Raw genomic sequence first — 15881 nt, forward strand, 5'->3', positions numbered from 1 at the left:
TTCTCCGTACCAAGGGGGATTCAGAGCATCGCCACACGCAGCGGACAAAAATGAACAATCAGACAGATTCTGTGTTCTGTCAACAGCTTGAGATCTGTTACAGAGGTTGACTGTTTGCTGAACTTAAGGGCCTTTTGGATCCTGGTTGTCTTCCTCCTGCAGGTCAAACACTTGGAGGAGTAACTGATGGTGTAAGACGGATATGAGGAAGAGGATGCACGCACGCACACACGCACGCATGCACATGTACACACACTTGGACTAAGTGAGCTTTGGCTTTTCCTTCTTTTACAAACATCATCACAATGAGGGGTTTGGTTATTTTTATTTGGCTGTCAGTAGCCAGTATAATCACATGTTGGGTTGTTTTCCTGTAGTGATGTGGTTTGTTTTGTTGAGGTATTTTATCAGACTTTGGACGGGCGCTATGAGGCATCACTTGTCGCCCCTCGCTTGACTCAATTCTGTTAATCGGTACAAACGGTCCTTTGGAGTGAATTGGGGAAGGATCTTTCATTGATCTGCTGATTTTAACTAAAGCTCAGGTCTTTTCTGTGGCATCTCATCTTTCGGTTGTGGCATATTTTAAGTTAAGCCATGTTGATTTATTTTAAAATAAGAGGTTCAAACCTTGAATGGTTCGTTTTACCTGCCGAAGTGTTACCCAACACTCTTGTGTTAAGGACATAAGATCTGCTACGATCTGCTATGATCTTAAGTTTGACAAAAAATCAGTTGTACGGTTAGTCATTTATTTTATCATCACATGCAAATCACATATGTGTGGAGCGCTAACACTGGTTTCAGCATCTCTGCATCTCTGGTCACTCCTGATAATCCTTTCTTCCTATTTAACTTCGGTAGCAACTTTCCATTACGTTACACTATCAGTATTACAAGCTTTGCTTTCTTTCACAATATGATCTCAGACATTGTCAAAGCTGGGCAAGAGGCCCAACATTTATCCCTTTAAAATTTCATCACTCGATTGATTCCAGATGTAAAATCTTTAAAATCAGTTTGTCGTTATCACCGAAAACAAGAGACAAACTGAGACACTGAGAAAAGACTGAAAAATAAAGAATATTAACCTCTCTGCTGAGGCTGTTCACCTGGCAAAGACATCAACAACTCAACACTAGTACTTCATCACGTTTGTTAGTTTTACTGCTATAAATAAAAATTGAGATGCTTTTTACTTTATTTTCTAAAGTAGCTGATCTGTATTCCTTTAAATGTTCTCCCTCAGTGCTGCAATGCTGAGCGATCTGAATCAGCCTAAAAACAGACTCACTCATCTGGCCTCACTGTTTTCAAGTTAAGAAATGTGTGTTAGCTGGGCCTTTCCTTTGAAATGATAACTGTACTGTACACAGTTTTCAGTGAAATGTTCGGAAAGGCTGTGAAATCAAACTCTCTAATGTGATTTGATATAAATTTTGTGAAGACTAAGTCACAATGACAAGGTATCGTGGTATTAAGGGTTGCCAGCCGTCCCATATTAGCCGGGACGTCACGTATTTGAGCCAGAAGAGGCCTGTACCGTACGGGACGTTGTTTGTCTCGGCCGCTTGGGTAAAGGCAAGAGGCATATTTTTTTCTCTCTGTGTGGTCTGAAGGCTGTATGGCACGGCATGCAGTTCGAGGGCTCAGCCACTAGGGGCGCTAGAACCAGAGCAGTAGGGCAAAGAGCAGAGTGAAGAAGAAACTCACCAGCCAGTACTCCATGTGGGTCAGAAGAAAAATGTATCTGCCTGTTCGTTCAAGTTCAAGTTTCTCTTTTCATCTGTTGATCTGCCGCGTGTGCGTGCGTCCATAGACATGTAAGTTTGTGCCTTTTACATATCTGATATATTATGTTTAGTTCATTGATTTGTTTCTGCTGCTGCAGACTGTGGTGTGTTTTCAGTTTAGATACTGCACCTAGTTGGCTTTTTTGTTCAGGTTTTTCAGTTTTTATTTTGCACTTTTTTTTTTAGCTGAAAATAAAACAAGAAAATGTTAAAATCCAGAAGAGACAGCAGTTGTTTAATGTTATTTTGTACATTTAGCAATAAATATAGAATAGAATAAAATAGAATATAAGACTTTATTAATCTCACAGTGGAGAAATTTACAGGTGTATCGGCTCATAGAACCCACAGCGGGGTGCAAAAGTAATGAATGGTGCAATAAATAACAAAAACAAGAAATAGTGCAAGTCATAGTAGGATTAATAATAGAAGCTAAAGATAATGAAGATCTAACTGTATGTGCAACATGAATCTTAAAAATACAACAGGGAATATATGATATATACAATACGTACAACACAATATGCAATATACAATGCAATATATAATTATACAGTACAATATATAATATGTACAATATGTATTTCAGCAGAGTGAATGGATTATAAAGCGTTGCTGAATTTCTTAAGAGGGGTGTGCAGGATATTATAATGTCCAGGGTTATTGCACATATTCTCCACAGTTTAATTGTATAGTCTGACAGCGGTGGGGATGAAAGACCTGCGGTAGCGCTCCTTCCTGCACTGAGGGTGTCTCAGTCGGCCTCTGAAGGAGCTGCTGAGCTCCTCTACCGTCCGGTGCAGTGGCCGAAAGCTGTTGTCCATGATGGATGATACTTGAATAACTGTCTCACATGTATGCCCCAAATACAAACTGATCAAACTGACCATGAGTTATTGCAGTCTTGTTACTGTAAGTGTAATGCAGTAGCCTAATGTGTTTTTATAGTCTGTTCATAGGTATAACTGTGCCAAAATGCTGTTATATATGCTTTTTGACCCCCCCAGCAACCCAACTTTTTTCAGCTGCCTGCAGGAGGTGTCCCTTATTTCAATCTCTGGGTGTTGGCAACCCTACGTGGTATCTATGTGAGAAATATCACAAAATAACCAGATACATGTTGTGATTTACACGTTTTCTGACCCTGGCAGAATTCTGATCTGAAAATGCAACATTTAGTTGTTTGTGTTATCAGGAACAGAAATACGTTCTCTATTTGCTTTGAAGAAATATCTGTCATCATTGGGCATACACCGAATAAAGAAACTCATGATATTCAGCTGATTCATAAGAACAGCACAATGTGTAAATATTTGTCTCCGTCTGCATCTACTTAACCTCCAACTAGTTGAGTATTCAAATAGCATCAGTTCAGTGAGGACTTAGTTTTCTCAAGAAGCTGCAAAAGGCTCCCACAGTTCCCACAGAACTTGATGCTTAACCTTGACGGAAACGCATGAGGAGCATCCTCAGCAGCTGTGCGGTGTGCCAGCTGGACAGCGGGAGGCGGTGGAGACATGCAGAGGACGGTGAGAGCGGTCCAACAAATTATAGGGACAAAGGGTTCAAATCTATACTGTGTGTACACCCACCGGCTGAGCAGGACAGACACCAGTGTAATATCGGATTGCGTAAATGCCAACTAATCTCTGGCCAAACCACTGCCTCCTGGCAGGCTGTGCCAATTCGTCAGCGCCACTACCAACACGGCGTTCACTATCCGCTCTTCAAAGTGGTTGGAAACAGAAGAACAGGGTTTTTTTTGTTTGTGTAATTTCCCTTTTCCTCGTTCTGGATGTAGGTGGAGTAAACACGCAACATGATCGGGTCTTCATAACACCACAGCTTTATTTAGTCTAAATCCATGTTGCCTGATCTCTTTTTCCTCATAGCAGGGGTGTCAAACATAAAGCCTGTGGGCCTTCACGAGCCTCCAATCCAGCCCGCCAAACCAACGGACACCACACAGCCCTGAGACCAGAGCTGAGATGTTTGTGACGCTGGCAAAAAATAAAGCTATAAGCTATGCTATATATAATTTATAAATAGTTTTTAACATTTCACTGTATTTTCCACAAAAAGGTAGGATTAAAATTGAAAGCAGACATTTTGGTCATAAGTGCTCTCCACCACAATAAAGAAAATCTCACATTTATAGGCGCCCTGATTTCCTCTGATTAAGTCTCTGGACTCTTCTAGAAAGAGTTCTTTTTTTGATACAGTAGAGAAAAAAAAAAAGATTACATAAAGCAAAACATTGGTTTCTGGGTTTTATGACCAATGAAGTGCAGGAGCATTCAAAACATAAGCTGTTAACCAGACCTCTTCTAAATTCTGCCAAGCATCTTATTCTGTACTTTCTTTTTTTTTTTTTAACTTTTGCAGTTCAAATTCTGACAGAACTGGAAAAAGTGAAGCGTCAGGGACCTCAGTGTGTTCTCTGGTACTTTGGTACTTCTTTAACTGGATCCTGGACCACAAGCTGCTGTCACATTTACTGTATTTAAGTGGCATTTAGGTGTCGTATGCCTTCAACTCTATGATCTAAATCTATTGTAAATAAAGTAAAAAAAAAATCCTTTACAATTTTGGAACTTTAAATAAACAGCTCAAATATATCATGATGGAAACCTCTGGCTTTGCTCTGCCTTGGGCCCTCTATTCTTAGGCCTCATTTACATGACATTGATTCAAGTGAAAACTCGTTTTATGCATTTTCATTAAGGAAAGTTTTCATGTTTGCACAGTAATGTTCTGAAAACGATGTCCACTTAAATGGAAGAGTTTCACTTTGGGAGCAGTTTCCAAAAAGCTGCATTTTCAGTGGCCGTGAGCAGCGTTGCCATGCACACAGACGCCCCAAATCCAACAAAGTGTTGCTGTTTTCTCTTGAAATCGTTGCTGTGTAAACGGGAACAAACCCTACATGTACCAGACGATTCAGCGCCACACACATGAGTGTGAGGGATTCTGGTCCCACAGCATGAACAGCTACCTTAGTGCTCAAACAAAGCCTCCATTAATCAGGAGGCCTTGATGGCATTCTGTCAGAACTGATAAACCCAAAGTTTGAGCCATGAGACATGAGACTGGAGCGATAGAAATACTTCCCCAGCTCATACAGCAGCTTCCCACAATCCAGGAACTTCTGTTTCACACTCAGTGACCTTTAAATTCCCTCACACCCAAACACCCCCCCCCCCCCCCCCCCCCCCCCCCCCCCAAGGATACCTGGAAACTCCTCCAGCTTTCATTTCCTCATTCTGATGACCAATTTCAAGTACGGTCTAATATTTGAGCAGATGTAAACAACTCGACTCTGAATAGGAAGCAAATTTAGAGATATCTTCTAAAATGTAAGAGTTGGGATAAGCTCTTCTCAATTATACAGGCACTGGTAACCAGTTTTTCGGGTGTCAGGTTTGACCAGTGGTGACACATTTACTGCTGTTTCTACAAGAAAAGGCTTCTTCCACAGAAATCCTGCAGAAAACACAGACCGTACGGGTTCATCCTCGGCCGTCCCAGAATTACATCACCGTGATCACCACGTGCGCATTTTGAAAACGAGAAATAACTTGCTGAACCTCTCTGGTGCTTGTTTTAGCATGCAGGGTGCAACAGATGGATGAGTGGGCTGCTGCGTTTCCCATGCAGAAAAAAAAAAAAAAAAAGGCAACCAAAGAAAATATGTGAGGACTTTGGAATTTGGATCAGTGCTGAAGTTTCAGTTCTCGAGTCTGACTGAGAAGACAACCCAACTCTTTACATTTTCAGCTGTTTAAGTACCTAATTTTAGGGGGTTTATCCTTCTTTTCCTGGATTTTCAGACAATTTTAACATTTTAGAATGGATAGAAATACTTCATAAATCCCAGAGGGAAATTATTTTAAGCATTGCTGCACACAGAATAAATAATAATATATATTCTGAACATGCTCAACTAATATAAACATTGAAAGGATGAAATTATCCAAAAGACAGCAAATACTACTTTGGGGAGGCGTTATAGAGTGTTGAAGCCACAGCAAAGTAGTACTTTTAAGCCGTTTGATCTCGTTTTTAAACAGCTTTACTCTTTTTAATTTCAGAAATGGGTCACCAGTCGATCACAGGGCAGAAAGACACAGATTTACACTTGAAGGTAATGATAGAAACCATGACATGTTTCTGCATCGTATTGGACTTTGAAGATTATTCGTACCCACCATGCACAGGGAGCACATGCAAACTCCCCAGTGCCAGAGTCAGACAGCCAGGATTCCTCCACACTGCCTCCCAGGAAGCAGTGAGCAGATTAAACATGGAGCTGGCTTCGTAAATCCCAGTGTCACCCACTGCTTTGGCAAACTTATTCTGGAGAGAATCATAAAGAAGGCTGCTCGTCTCCAGGTTCATCAAGTCTGCCTCCTCCTCCACAGGAAGCCTCCCGCTGCTGATCGGAAATGCTATTTTAGTAAAGCCTGCCACAGTGTGACGAGCAGGGATACTGAGAGCGCAGAAGATTTATTCACAAGTGTTGCTCCTGTCAGGCTGGAGCGTGCTGTTTTCTAACAGTAACTCACTTAAATGAGGGTCGTATTGAACCCTGAGGGGCCACCTTTAATGAAAAGCCCGCAGTCCTGTGCCAGGAGTGAATAAACATGCAATATAATAAAGGCTGAGGTGGAGAGAAAACAAATTGATTTAGAGTTTATGTAAGGAGGGGAGAGAGCAGTTTTCTGAATCTCATTCTAAAGATGTCCTCCTCCTTTGATGCCAGGAAGAATGAGGGCATGTGGTGCACACTGTTAATACAGCAGAATAAATATTTATCTCAAGCTTTAGAGCAGCCAGTCTCATTCATCTTCACTTCAAGGGCAATAAAACTGTTCTGACTGTAGAGAAACTACATAAATATGTTTTTCACATTTGCAGTATCTTTATCTTTTTTTTTTTTCAGCTCAAACACTTGACAGCAGATGCTTCCGTCTGTGATTTTTTAAGAGGCAATAGTGCATGAATTAAATGGCTGCCAGGGTGACAATGTTTATTTAGTCTCATGTCTGGGCTGGTGAAGATATTTTAACACAACATATGCAGGGAAGATTCAGGAAGCATCACCCCAAAAAGTGTGGCTCACATTGCCCTCTGCAGGCTGCAAACTGCCATGTCATATCAGAAGGACTAATGTGGATAGAGATCAGGAAAAAAAAGACTATTTAAAATATGTTAAATACAAAAAAAAAATAATCTGGCTGATAGCAAAGCTTTGCATTCCCTCATAAAACCCACATTTTATTGATAACGTCACCTAAAGTATGATGGTTAAGTCTCTTCACTGTTGATTATAAATGTATTTAGTAAAATAAATGAGAGCAGCAGTTTCATTACTATCGTGAGCTGCCATCATCAAATCGAAAATGAGCCGATCATTTCCATGAAATGTTGGAATATCTCACTCAGAATAGGCAGTGTGCTATCATCGGATGTCACAGCAAAACAGAAAAGATTAAGTGTAGTATTTGCTCCAATGAAGAAAAAAAAAATCCAGCAGATGAAAATCACAGTTTAACAGAAATTTATTTTAAAACTATTATGTTAGAAGTGGACAGCACCGACTGAAATCCTCTGTCTGCAGAACAGCAAGAAGTTTCTCTGCACATGGTGTTCAATTTCTTTCATGTGTCCAACAAAAATAAAATAACAAAAATCAACACCTACACAAACTGTGAACTCTTATCTCACCAACAAATCCAAATAAATCTCTTTTTTCGTTACTGCTCTTTGCGTGTGCCACAGTGACGTAGTCTCCAGAAGTCGTAGGCACAGCCATTGTATTTTAGTTTCTATAAATATGAGACTTTTTTTTTTTTTTTTTTTTTTGGTCTGGAGCTAAATCAAGCAGTAACAGCAGCGGGCACTACGCGCACACTGTGCCTCTCAGCACCTCACACCAACATTCACATCAGATACTTTGAATATCTCGGGGAACAGAAAGTCCTCGTGCAGGCTCTACACAGAAAATTAAAGCAGTGTAGGCGTATTGCACATCGCGTACACCTCAGGGTTCAAAGTGCTGCGGCAGTTTTATCAAGTCACTTCAAATTAAAAACACACCTCGTTTCACTTCCTGCAGTGTACTCAGTTATGTTCAAGAGCATCATCTCTTCCAACAAATAACGTCCACACCTCTGTTACCGGTCAAAGCAGGGAGCGGTGCAGGAGTAGTGCATGCTGACTGGGTAAGCCGCCATGCCGGAGATGGAGGTGGGCTTTGGATCCAGGGAGGCCAAGGTGGTCTGGGGGTTGCTGTGCGGGGGGCTGTTCGGCGTCAGGCCCGCCTGCGTCGCCTGCTGGTGGTAGGAAGCGCTGGAGCAGTGCGAGTACTGCACTACGGCGGCCGAGTGGCCGGAACCGATGAACGCCGTGTGCGTCTGCTGAGCGGGCGCCGGGCACTTCTGCTTATTGGCTTCTTTGACGTCGCCGTCGTGCGCGCTGCAGGGAAAACACAGAGATCGTCATCAGCGTCCGGTCGGCCTACTGCGGATGGCGAAGGTCGTTTTAGACACGCACAGGAGCAGCTTCTCAGCGCAGTGCACCAGGTTCTCCCACGTGTAGGACGTCAGGCGCTGCAGTCGGGGGGGCCACGTGGGGGTCAGGTGGAGGATGACCCGTGAAGCCGCCACACATGAAGCGGCCACCAACGAGGGCGTGAAACACAAAAACACATGGTCTGTGGAAAGAGAGGAGCAAAAACAGTTATTGCACACAAACACTAATGACTTCACGCCATCAAGTTTATTTTGAAGAAAAGTCACTTCTGCTTGATCTTCAATAAGCACGTCTCCAAAGATGGAGAGTTGAGGTCCTTGGGTTAATTGTACCAATATAATGTAAGGAAACACCATGAGGCTACATCTGTTCTTGCTTTCACGAGGTCATTGGAGGTGGGGTCCATTCCATTCTGCTCACTCCCAGTGAAAACCTCAACATCCTGCTGTGTTTTGCTCAGTGCCCCTATCTGGAAATTGTCCTCTTCAGCCTGTCTGGGAGCTTTCGATGATCAATTGATCATTTCATGACTCTCCTCTCTGTCCGGGTCCACTCTGACATACAGCTCACGCTTCATCTCTCATATGTAAAAACACACAGTGGTTGACGACTGAGGGAAACAGAGCTGTCAGAAACTATGATCAGTTCTCCCACACCTTTCCAGATTCATTCTTCATCTGAGCCAACAGCCAGTGTCTTCCACTGTTCATCTTTAATGACGTACTTTCTTCATTCAGTCTGCTTCACCTCCTGATAAACTTAACACTTGTCAATAGCTTTCCATCTCTGTAATTGATCAACCTAATCTGCGGTCATTACCAGCCTCGTCCCTTCCCTGGAGTCCATAAAACTCATGCCATTGTCAAGACTCTCTTCAGATTACAACACACCTGCTTGTAATCCTGCCTGGTTTCTCCATCTGTCTGCCGATCAAACTTAAGAGCATTTTTCTGTTGCATTTGCTCTTTCTACTACCAGACATCACTGTTCTTCATCTTCAACAAAGAAACACAGAGAACCCTCCGTCAATCCAGTGCTGGCTTTACTTCTTTCCTAAACCCCATGCAACAGACTTCTCTCTGCAACTTCCACCAATCCCTGCATCTTCCTCCATGATTGCCAGTCTTCCTAAAATATGTGACGCCAAATGCTGATTCCGTCTTTGAGGCTAAATCCACCATGATCTGTCCTCCTGCATTCCTCTGCTTGGCGACATATCTTTGTACTACACCTCCATTCCCTGTAATGAAGAAAAACTGACTGTTTTGTACCCTGATGTCCTATTCCAAGCTTTACTTCACTTCTAACTGGTCTCCTGCGCTCACAACACCTCTGCCTCTCCATCATGTCATGTTTCGTATTCTTCTTCTTCACTTGCCGTCTCCTGATCCGTTCTCCTCCTCTCCTGCTTCAGCCTTTAGTAGCACAGTTTCCACCAGCACCCTGTTGGTGTTTCCCACCTGCTTCTAGTCTGATACAGCACATTATTTTATTAACAAGTCCGAGGTGCCACAGTGAGCCATTTTTATCACTTGATTTCCTTTGTTTGATACAGAGTTGCGTTCCTCTTCTCTATAATTTGGATTCACGAATGAACTGACCATCATGTATGTTCTTGGATTGTGGGAGGAGGCTAAAATGTCAGCAAAAAACCTACACCAACACAGGGAGAACATGTAAACTCCACACAGGAAGAGGCCCATCATTAATTGAAACCAGCCAACCACCACAGTGAAGGTAGTTTCTTTTATACTCACAGAATAATGTGGAGTTAATGTAGTGTCTTTTAAATAAACTGTTAAGGTCAGTATCTTGAGCGTGAACTTGAGGCAGCTTCCAGGAATGTAAGTTTTGTTTTCAGCATATAAGTACGCGACGTCTCTTTAAATGCTATTTTTACAGCACAGCTGATGGTACATGAGGTTCTCACACTGTTCTGAATGAAATGTAGCCTGATATATACAACAGACATGCATCTGGCGGCCTGTGGGCCACACGCAGGTCCTCAGCTGAGACAACGGTTCCTAAAAGTTGCCAGAAAGTACTTGTAATGCCTTTCAGACTGTTACAGTTTTGCCAAAAGCTCTGGAGATGGTTGTTCCATTCATTTGCACTGGGTACATATACTACTCACGAAAAGTTAGGGATATTTAGATTTCACTTTAAACTTATGGGAAATGGTGTGTTAAGGCTTCCATCTGAGGACATCCTGTTTGAGGCCTTCCATGAGGAGGCTGTTGATCAATTATTTGTTGTGGTCTTGGTCTCATGGTGTCAACACGTGAACAGCATGATGAGCAGGACTGTTTAAATACCAATTTTAATTGAACCAGGAACTTCATTGGTTGATTCCGGATCAAACACCTGTTGTGAATGTTGCTGTTAAGGTTCTTGTTAAGAGAACAGCCAGTTGTGCAAAAAAGCACTGAAACGCTGAACAGTTGGGCGGGTGCAATCAAACGTTTACAGAAGGTTGAATTTAGGTTCATCCTGAGATGAAGTTTTTGTGAGTAGTGTGTACAAACTATTTTCCTTCTGCAAACCGTTGCACTTGGTTTTCAATTCCATTCTACAAAACATTTCCACTTCAAGTTTTTCTGCAAACGGTCCGAATAAACTCTCAAAATAAATTGTACCTTGCAATGAAACCTCCAGGAAGTAATCTGCATACTTGGCCATGTACAGTTTGGTCTTTTCCAGACAAGTCATCGGCCAGCCGTCATGCAGGTCTCCCTCCTGGGTAGCAGTGGACAGGTAGTACTCTATGAAGTGTGCGGCTGTAGGGAGGTACAGGTTCCACTGGAAGGTTTCCAGCAGGAGCAGCTCCATGTGCAGTAAACCCTGCTTGGTCAGGACCAGGTTCATGGAGCTCATGCAGCCCAGGTTATTCAGAGTTTCAAGCTTCGGCACCCGGTCCTCCCTGTCCTCAAATTTACCTGCAGCAAAGAGAAACCCAGACATTACTCAAATGAAACCGGACTACAGGCCGTATGATGTCAAGAGCACGCTTACTGGCCAAAAGGAGGCAGGAGAGGGAGACCATGTGGAGCTGCTGCACCGTCACGTCGTAGCGGTCCATGAAGAGGTCCAGCAGGTAGACAGCCAGGTGTCTGGCTGCAGGGCATAGTTTGAAGCGGTTGCTGACGGTGGCGATGAGGTCCGCAAAGTAGCGTCTGAGGTTGAGCTGAGGAGACTGACCTTTGTAGGAAGGCAACTTGAGCTCCTGTCAGACAGCAGACACACACAACATCTCAAGAATAAGGGAAAAACTCCCATAAGGTCCCGTGTTAAGTATTAGTGACTATCTTCCTTCACAGGATGGCATTAGGAAGACATCCTGGGCCACTACAGTTTATTTTTATTGAATTAGATTTTTTGATGGTTGATGTTAAAATGCATGGACAACATCCTCTAGTTAGGACTGCATACAAACATTATTTTCATCACTTGTATAGTTGCTGACCTTCTTTTTGGTTACAAAATTAAGTCAAATCAGTTCATCCTTTGTTTTTTTTTTTGTTTTTTTTTTGATGAGCACAAAAGGCATAAGGACTTTCATAATGAAGCAGGAAACAGATTTAAACTTTACAGATCTCAAAGCAATGATCTATGAGTTTAAAAAAGCAATTATTTTAACTGTGGTTTCAATAAAAAAAACAGATTGCTTTAAAAAGATTTGATTTTCAAAAAGATTTATAAAAAGTAGAAACATTTTAATGGAGTGAAAATTAAGTAATCCGTCTAATCTGTCATGTGTTTTTTTCATTTGGAATGAGTATAGATAACGTCATGCATGAAATTCAAAGCTTTTACTTTGTTACTTTTTCCTCGGGTTTCTCTGATCTCTGTTAGCAGCCCCTGCTGAACTTATTGTGTACCACTCACTTTGTATCGCAGCGCCTGGTATATATCTGCAGCAAGTTGTCCTTTCCACCATTGGTCCTCTAGCTCCATTTAATACAGTGCTGTGGGAACCTCTGAAAGGCAGAAGACACGACATGCAGTCAATCAACTGTTTCTCACTGAGGAAGATGCTAACAAAGCAAAAGAAACTCTAGTGTCTGACACACAACGTGACATTGAAAGTCGCAGCAGCAGTACACAGAGCCGGAGCGCTTTCATTGTGACATGTTCTCCGGCGAGGGACTTATTCTTGAAAAACTACACGTTGACACGTGCACACTCACCCACTGAGCACATGTAAGTGAAAATTACGGGCAGTTTCACTGAACTGAACCTCCATTCGCGCACATTGTTGTAGTCATTGAGGCGTGCTGCGTTCAAGTACGCTCCGAAAACCACCGCGAATGACGCGTTGACGTGATCCAGACAAACTCCGGAAAGTTATGGGAAGTGGCGATAATCACCTGCAAAGATTTGTTTACTGTTCACCGCCGCTTCACCAGTGAAGTCATTTAAATGTGAACAAAAAAATTGATTCAAACAAGTTTGAATTAACTTGTCAGATGAACGTCGATTCCCTCTCTTGAAAGGAGGGGAAAAAAAGTTGTATCTATTCACGTGAACGCATCACTTCATTGTCATTTCTGGAGTTGCACGGGACGCAGCCAATTACAAATAAGTACAGAAAAGGGAGCAACCAATCATCAAGTAGACTTTCGGGCACTTACCTTTTGCAGCCAACTGTTACCCCTTTGTAGAGTAATCACTGAATTACTGATTGAATCAGTGAAATACTACACTGACATACTCTTCCTACACCAGTGCTACTCCAGATACTGGAGCAAGTGTGTAAACACATTTCAGTTCAGGGCCCACGTGCAGCCAAACTTCACCTTCAGTGGGCTGCACAGTTAAAATAGTGTCAGAACAATGTTTATATTTAAACTTTAACATTTTTATTTGTTGTGGTGCAGAGTATATGTAGTGATTTCTTTTTATTACTGCATAAAATTACTACTACTGCAAAATAAAGCAAATTCTAATGATACAGTGAAATGTCAAATAAAATTCCTATCTGCTGCTGTTGCATTATGCATGTTTTCTTTTTTTTTTTTTTTTCAACTAACTCATCCTGACAGAATGGCTTTGAGGCTATAGTTTGATACCATCCCTGAAGCTATCTTTCATTACTCCCGTGAGAATTATTATTATTTTTTAATCAACGATTTTCTTTGACATTTTTGCCATTTGCCTGGTAGTTTGGAGCTTCTTCTGGGCCACAAGCCTCATGTTTAGCTCCCCTGCACTAGCGCCACAGTTGGTACTTCACATCATAATCTCTGGCACACTGATTAAAATAATTTTTTTTCTTTGTCCTTTTTACCTAATTGTTGTGGATGGCAGGAAAATTATTCTAGTTGTAGTCTAACATGTTGTTCATCCTAATCCATAAAAAGTAAACATTGTTTTTTTAAGGTCTCTTCCATGCCCTGATTATAATCTCTCTTTTTTAAAAAGACATTCCTTTCAGTGCAAAACAGTACTGTTAATTTCATGCATATTATCCTTAAGAAAAAAAATTAATAACAGGAATACATGTGCAATTATCAAGCCTGCGCTTGGTTGTGTAAAGATTTTCAATGCATTCAATTCCTGCTTTATTTCATTCAGTGTAATAGGTTTTACATAAGTAAAAAAGACTGACACATTGTAAAGCATACCTACTTTTAGGCTGTAACCTGTTGTGAATAAAAGGAAAGAAATCCTTGGAAAAATGTTAAATGTGGCTATTCGTTTAAGTAAGTTCAAGTATGATGGAAATGTTTGTACTTCATGCCATTTGCTTTAGATTTTGCTCACTGGTGATTATTGCACATTTACTGGCAAATTTCCAAAGGTGACTCCATGCATGAGAAGGTGAGGCCTCCTGCTCCAGCATCTTCCTTAAAGCTATTTTGATCATTTGAAAATACACTCATGTCATGTGCACATGATGTGATAAAAGGCATTTATTTGTAAAATAATCACATAGATCACCTTTCAAGTATAAATAATCTCTAAATTGGATACATCCCTCACTACTTATTGATACTTGCTATTGACACTTGATATGGCTCACTGAAAGGATTCAGTTTATTTTGAAAACTTGCACTTATCGTCTATGTACAATGCCTTGAAGCCACATTTTCCTTGGTTATTTATTATATTTTTGATTTAAACGCATGGTGATTTCAGGGCTATTTCAGGGCTTTTTTTGTCATCAATGTTAATTTATTAGTTGAAGAAATAACAAATGATTCCAAATAAATATTAGATAAAATACTATACTTTACTCCTTCTTCTCATAATAGCATAAAAATCATCGAAGTCTATTCACAAAGAGTGAAGAACATACTGTACACAATAAATAAAAAAAGATGTTTCTCTCCTCTTCCTCCATTCCACAAACATTATCAATATCTTTGTGTGCTTCATTCAAACTGTATTACATTTACTTTTCTATGAGGTTACAAGTCGTGCCTGTTAGTTTTCATGCAGAAAAATTAGATCAGTGAGTCAGTTTTACTGCAGAAAAAACAAAATGGGTCAGTTTGCCCCGGCAGCACAACACCATTAAACCTGACCCAAGTAGGTCAAAGCAGCATCATGGGTACAATGGTGTCTGTGGCTTCCAATAGCAAAACAGACCTGAATGTAATGCTCTGCCCTGGGTTCTCAGAAAGACCTTATTCATCGGTGATGATGAAGAGGGAAATGCATTGTCTGTGTATCATTAAAAACCTCAACTGAACACAGTCTCACTTTGGGAAGTCATTGCACTCCTGTCTTCATGATGTTAGGATGATCTATCTGTGTTTTAATGCCTTCTTTTTCCTATAAAACAATCGATCCCTTCTAAAACCTCTCTTTGAGCGAATAATTTATTGTGAAACTTGGAAACAATAATTTATCTGAAAATAACTGCATCAGTTGTATAATTCTGTCTGAAGTACCAGGGCAAATTCAGAATAATTCATTTGGAAAAAAAAGGCATCATGATGCTTCCACGCTGTGCCTGAATAATAAACAGAACAGTGTGTGGAGTGTGGTGGCATGCGGGGGGTGAGTCTTAAGGAGCAGTGCTATTGCTGAGCGCTCTGTGGTAGATGGTGTTGAGGTGCTGGATAGCTTTGTTCTTTATGGACTGGAAATCCCCTCGTGACAGAAAAATGAATGGTGCCCTGGGTGGAGGGAGCCTGCGGCTGTCTTTTTACCGTTTCTCTTATGCTCCGGTCTCATGAGGTTCCAGGTTGGTGGCCTTTTGACAGCCTGTTGTGCGGTGTGAGCAGCTAAGCCAAGGTGGCTAATTAGAATATTTTTTATCTTCTTCTTAACTTTGGATTTAGCTGAAAAATTTATATTTAAAAAAAAATCCAAGTTTTCTTGGCAACATCAAATCTTGATTTTCCCTCATTTTTTCAACGTAACAAAATTATCCATTAATCTAAATTATTCAAATGTTGCTGTGATAATATGAAGAAAAGACATCAATCAAATTTGATTTGTTGCTGTAGATAACTTTAGTAAATTTGTAAAACAATAATAAAACACAACAGAGGTATGTCAATAGACGTCTGTTCTTCTATTTCAATGCTGCAATGACTGATCAGT

At 41.1% G+C, this 15881-nt stretch overlaps 1 protein-coding gene across 1 annotated transcript; it reads right to left on the minus strand.

Annotated features, from left to right (window-relative positions):
* Positions 1-7969: 7969 nt before the first annotated feature.
* Positions 7970-12599, minus strand: LOC115399246 (cyclin-J-like). The gene is made up of 6 exons (XM_030106526.1): positions 12515-12599; positions 12213-12304; positions 11340-11550; positions 10964-11263; positions 8349-8508; positions 7970-8270 (listed from the first exon to the last, which is right to left on the minus strand). Exons 2-6 carry the CDS (start codon positions 12279-12281, stop codon positions 7970-7972), a joined length of 1041 nt encoding a protein of 346 aa, XP_029962386.1. The 5' UTR covers positions 12282-12304; positions 12515-12599.
* Positions 12600-15881: the final 3282 nt, after the last annotated feature.

This window comes from Salarias fasciatus, chromosome 13 (genome assembly GCF_902148845.1).
Source record: "Salarias fasciatus chromosome 13, fSalaFa1.1, whole genome shotgun sequence".
NCBI classification, from domain to species: domain Eukaryota; kingdom Metazoa; phylum Chordata; class Actinopteri; order Blenniiformes; family Blenniidae; genus Salarias; species Salarias fasciatus.

Bases quoted from the DNA above. Each gene is read 5' to 3' on its own strand.
- LOC115399246 (XM_030106526.1), bottom strand. From the start codon at position 12,281: ATGGAGCTAGAGGACCAATGGTGGAAAGGACAACTTGCTGCAGATATA. The intron at 11,551-12,212 runs GTGAGTGGTACA...GCTGTCTGACAG, and splicing joins ACCAGGCGCTGCGATACAAA to GAGCTCAAGTTGCCTTCCTA. The intron at 11,264-11,339 runs GTAAGCGTGCTC...TCTTTGCTGCAG, and splicing joins CTCCTGCCTCCTTTTGGCCA to GTAAATTTGAGGACAGGGAG.